The sequence below is a fragment of the Thamnophis sirtalis genome, unplaced genomic scaffold, assembly GCF_051295495.1.
Source record: "Thamnophis sirtalis isolate CommonGarterSnake01/CBP01778 unplaced genomic scaffold, rThaSir2_p1.2 scaffold_7, whole genome shotgun sequence".
Lineage (NCBI taxonomy): Eukaryota > Metazoa > Chordata > Lepidosauria > Squamata > Natricidae > Thamnophis > Thamnophis sirtalis.
This window is the reverse complement of record NW_028261387.1, coordinates 65659320-65668601: the sequence shown is the minus strand read 5'-3', so window position 1 is coordinate 65668601 and position 9282 is coordinate 65659320. Positions and strand designations below refer to the sequence as shown.

The 9282-nt window shown below is 40.0% G+C and overlaps 1 protein-coding gene across 1 annotated transcript; it reads right to left on the bottom strand.

The window, feature by feature from the left end:
* Positions 1–229: 229 nt before the first annotated feature.
* On the bottom strand, positions 230–8291 carry CHMP4B (charged multivesicular body protein 4B). The gene is made up of 5 exons (XM_014068268.2): positions 7834–8291; positions 4375–4552; positions 3627–3741; positions 2417–2543; positions 230–1059 (listed from the first exon to the last, which is right to left on the bottom strand). Exons 1-5 carry the CDS (start codon positions 8024–8026, stop codon positions 992–994), a joined length of 681 nt encoding a protein of 226 aa, XP_013923743.1. The 5' UTR covers positions 8027–8291; the 3' UTR covers positions 230–991.
* Positions 8292–9282: the final 991 nt, after the last annotated feature.

The window sequence follows — 9282 nt, the reverse complement described above, 5'->3', positions numbered from 1 at the left end:
TCCAGCAATACTGCTTAATTCTGAAATATATTTGTTTCTAGATTATTTCCTCTGAAAAATAAAAAAACAAAAGGAAAAAAGCTTGTGGGGAGATATTTGGCATATCTGTACAATATTTCTATCTCAAAGGCAGATTTTGAGAGAATGAGAAGGAAAAACTAAGAAATAAACTGGAAGAAAATCCAATGTTTTCCAAACTTTTGTTATACACAAATGAACACATCATTCAGACAGTATGAAAATTAGTTTAATACAGTGCATTCATATTTAAAATAAATGTATGTTTGTTTCTGCATGGGCTATCGGTTGTCACAAATAGCAAACATCCAAATGCTATATAGAAAAATGTACAGCGAGAACAGAAATGTAAATTTAATTTATTTCCATAACAAAATAATTTATCATTTCAAACCCACTTCACCAATTAAAATGGGGAAAGTGACCAAGTTTAGTATCATGATGAGAGGCATTTCAATGTTGCCAATATAAATATACATTATATAAGTATATATTATACACAGTATGCACTGTATATAATATACAGACTTTAAAGTACTAAAGCCTAATGCAATTGTACATCTAAACACAGTAAGCCAATAATGGCTTACGAGTTTTCATTTTGTAATGCTTTACAAGACTACTAAAAATTTCATTCAACTTAAGTTACCACTTTCACATCCCAAGTCTCAACATAGTCAGAATTCTGAAAGTGAGGATCCAGCAATGGCATTAGCTAAGTCCAGAAGCTGAATATTATAGGTTTTGGCCAATAACATTTATTATTTAAAGTAATTTAACATTCTATAATACAGGTGCCCTCCTTGGAAACTTTTGCTTACTTTGTTCAAATCATGCTCTGTAGAATGTAATTCCTAGTTTGGGGCTTAAACAAATAAAAGACTTTGCGCTTAATGAAGTCTCCCAAGTATATGTGCACCTTTAGCAATAGGTGACCAGTCCCAATTATTTATCCAGCTCACTGCTGGTACAGTTACATGTTTTCAGCCCAGGCTTCAAGCTCTTTCATGTCATCATCCTCTTCCTCTTCTTTTTTCTTAGCTAGAAGGAAAGCACAATAGTACAGAATTAAGCCTTTTCCTTTCAATACTGATTTAATTACCACATAATGTGCAAGGCATAAAACCCCTATAAGTTAGAAAATCATTAGACTGCTATGCTAAATGAATGAAACCAGAAATTTATGTAAAACCTGTTGTTAAATGAAGCTGAAATATAATATGAAATTACATACATCAAACAGAAAAAATTGACAGATGAAATAAGGTCTCACTTACCTTTACTATAACAAATGTTTTATCTTATGAATTTATATTTCCAAGAACCAATTAATGGCATGTTCAGTCACAATTTGTAATATTGTCCTAATTTCATATTTCCACCATGTAGTTTATAGCACTAGATCAATCAATCAGAATAGAGGTGCAAGGGATCTTGGAGATCTTCTAGACCAACCCAATGCTCAAGCAGGAGATCCTATACCATTTTAGACAAGTGACTGACAAGTCTCTTCTTAAAAATCTCTAGTGATGCACCCTTTCTCCTTAATTCCAGGTTGCTTCTCTCCTTGACTAGTTCCCATCCATTGTTTCTTGTCCTGCACTCTGGTGCTTTGGAAAATAAGTTGATCCCCTCTTCTTTGTGGCAGCTACCTCAAATACTGGAATACTGCTATCATGTCCCCACTAGTTATTTTTTCTAGACAAGTCAAACCCAACTGCAACTGTTCTTCATATGCTTTAGTCTCCAAACCTTTAATCATCTTAGTTGCTCTTCTTTGCACTTTTTCCAAAGTCTCAACATATTTTTTGTAATGGGGTGACTAAAACTGGATGCAGTATTCCAAGTGTGGTCTTACTGAGACTTTATAAAGCGGTACAAATACTTCAGGTGATTTAGGTTCTATGCCTCTGTTTATACAACCAAGGATTGTATTGGCTTTTGGGGCTGCTGCCGCACACTGCTGGCTCATGCTTAAGTGATCGTCCACTAGGACTTCAAGGTCCCTCTCACAGTTACTGTTTTTGAACCAGGTTTCGCTTAATCTATTTTTGTATCTTTGATTTTTCATGCCCAGGTATAAAAACTTGCTTTTTTCCACATTAAATTTCATCTTGTTGGATAGGGCCCATTGTTCATGTCCATCAATATATTTGGGGTCCTGAGCTTATCTTCTGGGGTGTTGGCTATTCCTGCCAGCTTAGTGTCATTAATATGTACTTTTATAGTTCTATAAAACTGTTATTGGAAAAGAGATCAGATATTCCTATAAAACAAACACATTTTATATGTGGGCGTGGCAAGATGTTTTTTTAAATAAATTGTGGAAATAGGATATATATGAGTATGTTTGTAAAGCAACTATATTTGTCATAAGACATCACTTTCCAACATTTACCAGGCTTTGAAGGTATAGCTATAGAGGGCACATTGGGTAGTGGGACATTTTCTGGACCACTGATTTCCAACAGATTTTTATCCAGTTCCTCCTGCTCCAGTTCTTCTAATTCAGCCATCAGCTCATCCTGTAATGGAACAAGTGAGGGGAAAAAATCATTGCTTGTATTAGCAATAGCAATAGCAGTTAGACTTATATACCGCTTCATAGGGCTTTCAGCGCTCTCTAAGCGGTTTACAAGTCAGCATATTGCTGAAGTAGCTGCAGAACTGCACTCTAACCACTGCGCCACCTCGGCTGTTGCATGCTTGCAATGCAGCTTGTGAAGCTCTGGTGATCCATGGGTTATTGTTTGAGCGCCAAGAACTACTCGTTCTGCCGCACTCTGTGCCAGCTGTAGCTTCCAAATGCTCTTCAAGAATAGTCCCATACACAGTACATTATAATAGTTGTACATTGTGAGATAATTAGGTCCTAAATGATTGAGTTCAGGGACTCCTGATCCAGCAAAGGCTACAGCTGGTGCACAACCTGAAGTCCTAGCTGTGACTGCCACCTGCTCTTCGAAGAGGAGTTGCAAGTCCAGGACAACCTTCAAGTTGCAGACCAGACCTATTTAGGGCAGTGCCACCCCATCCAGAGTGGATCTCGGGGCCCGTGACCCAAAGCCACTTAGTCTTGCTACAGTTCAAACTTTCTTGTCCCCCATCCAGGCCCTCACAGGCTCCAGGCACAGCGAGAGGACAGCATCAGCATCACATTTGTCACCAAGTGTGGAAGTTGGGTATTGTCAGCATACTGCTGATATCTCAACCAATGGATTATCTCACCCAGCAGCTTCATGAAGATGTTAAAAAGGAGTGGAGAAAGTACCAAGTCCTGTGGCATAACTGTTGAGGGCTGGACTTCTCACTCCCTATTAACTCCAAGTGACACCAGCCATGGAGAAAGGAGACAAATCAGCACAAAACTGTGCTGCCCAGCCCCAGGCCCTGTAACCAACCCAAAATGATGCCATGTTGGATGGTATTGAAGACTACTAAAAGGTTAAGGATGGTTTAACAGCTGTAGTTGTTCAATGTTTTCTAAACCATCATAATGCATTGCTCCTGAATAATTAGCCATCTATCACAGTATCTTAAATCACTGAGCTTCCTAACCACTGTATGTCTGACACAGAATGACATTGTTTTTAATTATTTATTCTTACGTCATCAAATTCTTCACCAATTCCTACAGGCTTGGAGATAGCAGTTGAAATTTCATCAGCTAACTCTTGCTGTTCTGCAATATCTTGCATGAGTTCATCTACTTTGTCAATATCCCTGTAAGAGAACAATTTGATAAGGTTCATCCCTTCAAGTAAAATATCTTGGAGATCAATTAAAACTACCAGACATTTCTGGAAACCTATATTGAAATCATTTCATCACTGATTTAAATTAAGTTTTTTTATTTAATTTGAACTTTTAATATTAGACTTAACAATTTATGAAGATAAGTTACCATAATTATTTGCAACACAATAAGGATTTATAGAATTTAAACTGAAACAAAGAAGTGAAATGCCTTTTATGCTACATGAAAAATGATTTCCGTATATGAAGTAGAATGCATTTATGAATAAATAATCACAGAAATGAGCTATAATAAGTGTTTCAATGTTTCCAAAACAAACGGATTGCTAATTATTAAGCAAAATTGGCATTTCTTTACCTTATTCAATAATGCTGCATGTTAATAATTTCACAATGCTTTATAGTACTCAGACGCTTGGGGGGGGGGGGAGATCTGAATTCTAAGACATGCCCTGGATCAATTGTGGAATTTTTAAAAAGTTGATTTTTTAGACAATGGTAAAAAATGGCTTGCACTAATTAAAACCCAAACACTACAGATCCTAATCATTGCTTTCTACTCATCCCTCCAGAAAGAAACCAATGAGAAGGATATCTTACATATTATCATGAGCAGCTTTCATTGCTTTTGCGGCAAAACCCATATTCTTGAGCACTTCAGTGTTGGTGTTAGCATTTTCCAAGGCTTCCCTCTGGAATTCAATTGTGGAGAGTGTGCCATCTATTTGAGCAAGTTGCTTTTCGTATCTCTTCTTTCGTTTTAGAGCTTGGAGTGCAGCTGGATAAAAATAATAAAGCATGATTGATATATAATGTATCTATACAACTGTCTCTGCTAGAATGCTACCCAGAATATAAAACCACTTCAAATGTGTGGCCACAATTACTTCTCTTTATTTTGCTCCAAACTTCAAAATTAACATTATTACCAACGGATACTGTTTCCTAGACAAACAAAATTTACTTATTATCTCTAAATCTAACTCCAGAATAAAAATCCATCAGATCAAAAGATTTACTGGTGTTTATAGAAAGCACAAATGGCCTTGGACCTCTTCTAGACAAGAGGCAATGTGACTAGAAGAAAACAGGGATTAGAAGTCTATCTATTGGACTTACGGATGGCTGGGAGTAGGCTATGATTTACTTGAATCTCTCATTAAATTCCATCATAATCTTAACTTACATTGCACCATCAACCTTAGTTCTGACCTATTTATAGAACTTCACTTTCTTGACATCACACAAAATTACACAATAGACAATAAACACCATGTTATACAGGAAACCTATAGCTCATAATGCACAGCCACATGATTGTAGCTTCCATTGAGAAAACAAGCAAGTATTATTTACCAGTAGAATCTATGCATCTGCTCTGAGATGCTCAACTGATGAAATTAAGCCAGGCTTTTGGGAGACTGAGTTACCCAATCAAATCAGTTTAAATCACATCAATTACCAGGAAAGGCATATTAAATGAGAGTAAAAAAAACCTAGAATAGATAATTAGTTGTCACAACTCACAGTTAAAGCCATTCAAGCACATTATTAATAAGCAACCATGCTACAATCCAAATGATACTGCACTTTTTCAGCCATTGAGTGACAGCCCATGCTTGCATATAAACAACCCCTAAAGTGAAATAGATTCTCAAAAAAAAAAAAAACCAATAAAACAACAATGTTAAGCATGGGAACCAGAACCAGCAAGAAATCCAGATATCTAATTTGTTCCCTAGATGTGTACTTTCATAGAATCAGAGTGGAAGGGACATTATCATTATCATATCCACACTACTCTACACTGCAAGATGCACTATATCAATCTTGTAAATGACTATCAAACCTCTATTTGAAAATCTCCAGTGAAAGGGAAGAAATCTATGTAGTGACTTATTCTATTGACTGGAGTTCTTCCCATCAAAATGTTTTTCCTAATGTCCACATCCTTGAGGTTTCATCCTATTAGTTCTAGTCTTACCTTGTGGAGTTTATGAGAATAAGCTGAACCCCCTACAACACAACTGCCCTTTCCGGGTTCAAGATCCGAGCACCATGTAATGGGATGAATTCCCATTACTTGCCCCAGCTCCTGCCAACCTAAGCAGTCTGATAGCATGCAAATGCAAATAGATAAATAAGTATCACTTTGGTGGGAAGGTAACAGTGTTCTCAGCAGAGAGTCATGCTGGCCAACATTGGCTCCCTCAGCTAAGAAATAGAGATGAGCACCCCGCACTATAGTAGTACATGACTGGATAGGGGAAACTTTTACCTTTACCTATTACAGGATTCAACTTTAACTTATCAACATGAAATTAAATTGCAGGTCAAAGCCAAAGAATCCATATAGGCCTCAAATAGGAACAAGGAAGGAACCTAAGTTGAGCAGACATACAAAATATAATATAATTTTACATGAATCCAAAGTATTCCTTTAGTACAGGGGTCCCCAAACCCCAGACTGCGTAAGCCTGCTGCTTGTACAAAGGGAGTTGCGCTCACAAGCACGCTCACTGCAGTACCATCTCCTCTCTCCCACCACCACTGCCGGTCCACAAAGCCCAACAGGTTGGGGACCACTGCCTTAATTTCCCACTCAGGCTATTTCAATAGCTGATCTCCATATCATAGCAGAATTTAATTTGGAAGGGAGAGGAGGGAGAGGTATATTATTGGAAAGAATTGGAATAGACAAATTAGTAATTTCAATTTGCATGTGCACCTATTATTTATTTTATATCATGCATTTATTTTTTATAATTAACTCAAAATGATGAATATACCTAACACTCCTTCCTCCTCCTGTTTTCCCACAGCAGCAACCTTGTGAGGTAGATTGGGTTGAGCGAAAGTGACTGACCTAAAGGCACCCAGCTGGCTTTCATGCCTAAAGCAAAACTACAACTCACAGTACCCAACCAGCTTAGCCAGCTTACTACTTGGAAATTAATATGGTCCAAAATGAGATGCCATAATGCCAATATAAGAGACCAATCAACTAAAATCACTATAAAATGGTTGATTACATATTGTATTGTACATCCAAAAGATTCTAAAAATCCAAAGAGAGTGTGAGTGAGTGAGTGTGTGAGAGAGAGAGGGAGGGAGGGAGGGAGGGAGAGAAAGAGAAAGAGAAAGAGAAAGAGAAAGAGAAAGAGAAAGAGAAAGAGAAAGAGAAAGAGAAAGAGAAAGAGAGAATGAATTACAACTCCACACACTGTTCCCCAGACACTGTTGTGCCCTGGATGCTATTAGAGTGGGAGAAAGGTCGCTTCAAAATTATTTTAACATCTAAAACTCATGATACTATTGAGATGTAAATAAAGGAACTATTCCCAGTAGGGTGCTTTTCATTAAGAGATTTGCGTCTTACAATCAAAGGTTGCTCCCTCAAAATCAGGATTTCAGAAACAGTAGAAACTTCTCTCAAAAAGTTTGCTCTTCTGTGCTAACTGATATTGGTACGTTTTGCTTCTGCAATCATTCTCGATTGCACCCATTCCATCACATAACTTTTGAGGCCAAAGGGGCAGCTGCAGAAAGTCCACAGTATTCAGAATTATGAACCTACCTATTGAAGCACAGGTTTACTCACTCACCTATAGAATAGGTTTACTCCCCTACCTATAGCACGTTTACTCATCCACCTATAGAAGCACAGGATTACTCTCCTACCTATAGAAGCACAGGCTTACTCATCCACCTATAGAAGCACAGGCTTACTCATCTACCTATAAGATGCCCAGGTTTACTCAGGTTTACTCTCCTACCTATAGAAGCACAGGGTTACTCACCCACCTATAGAAGCACAGGTTTACTCTCCTACCTATAAGATGCCCAGGTTTACTCTCCTAGCTATAAGATGCCCAGGTTTACTCTCCTACCTATAAGATGCCCATGTTTACTCACGAGTAAACACACAGAACACGATCCACCTTCTACCCACCCACCCCGCTTGACCATCCAAGGAGGGCGTTCAAATTCACCTCATCCGAGTCCACCCACCAAAGCGAGATGGGGATTTCCTCCGTGGCTCCGATCAGCCGGACTCACCGCGCTTGTTCTTGGTGCCGTGTTTGCGGGCCGCCAAGAGCTCCTGTTCGATCTTCTCTTCCAGGAACTCCTGCTTCTTACTCAGCATGTCCTCGGTCTCTTTAAGCCTCTGGATGGCCTCCTGAGGGGAAGGGCCCTTCCCGCCGCCTTTCTCCGGGCCGATCCCGAACAACTTCCCCAGCAGCCCGGACATGGCTGGACCTCGCGCGAGGAGAGGCACCGACCGAAAAGCCCCAGCCCGGAGGAAGGAAAAGAGGGAGAGGAGGAGGATGACGGAGGCTCTCCCGATTGATGCTGGTCGCTCCCGAGGTGCAGAGATGGACGTGGCGGCGAAAGGCGATCCCTGCGGTCCCCTCAAACCGTCAACCGGGTTATTTGGCCGCACAGGCCGAAGGCCCCACACTGACCCGTCTCTTACACCAGTCCTCGGCAGCGCACCAGCCCCGAGCGCCCCCCCTCCCCCACCCCCACGACTGACTCACGGCCCGGAGTAAAACCGCCCACGATCCCAAACGTCACTCGTAGAGCTATGGCAACAGAGGTAACCCCGCCCATCACCGTCTCCCTCCCCCCTTCTCGGCTCTGGGTATAAATAAGCAGCAAAGGCTGCCGGGAGTTGTAGTGTTGCTCGAAAAAAAATACGCTGTTGCCTAAATGTGTTTAGACCAGAGGTCCCCAAACTTGGCCACGACTTGTGGAGGTCAACTCCCAGAATTCTCCAGCCAGCTGGCTGGAGAATTCTGGGAGTTGACGTCCACAAGTCTTAAAATGGCCAGGTTTGAGGACCTCTGGCTTAGACATACAGTTTGGTCAATTCCTGGATCGTGATAATCGTTTCATCCCATAAAGATCGTTGATTAGTAGCCTCGTTTTTTATGTATATATTTTGAAACTCTCAATTCAAAATCCAGCTTGAAATTTTGGGCTTGGACAACCTAGAACTACGGCGATTAAGGTCTGACCTAAGCGTAGTACACAAAATTGTCTGCTACGACATCCTAACTGTCAACGACTACTTCAGCTTCCAGCGCAATAGTACACGGGCAAGCAATAGATACAAACTCAAGGTAAACCGCTCCAAACTCGATTGCAGAAAATAGACTTCAGCAACAGAGTGGTCAATGCCTGAAATGCACTACCTGACTTTGTTGTTACACCCTCAAACCCTCACAGCTTCAACCTTAAACTATCTAGTGTGGATCTCACCCCTTTCCTAAGAGGCTGTAAGGGAGTGTGCATAAGCGCACCAGCGTGGCTACTGTCTCTGTCCTATTGTCCCCATTTATTTGTACCCATTTCCTGTGTTCATGTCCATGTTTATACTTGTACGTGTTATCTTGTACATGTTTGTTTGATTAACTAACTAACTAAATAAAAATAAAAATAAATGCATGCCACAGCCGGGTATCACAACATAAGTAACATGCTTCAAAGAGGGTTTTTTAAATG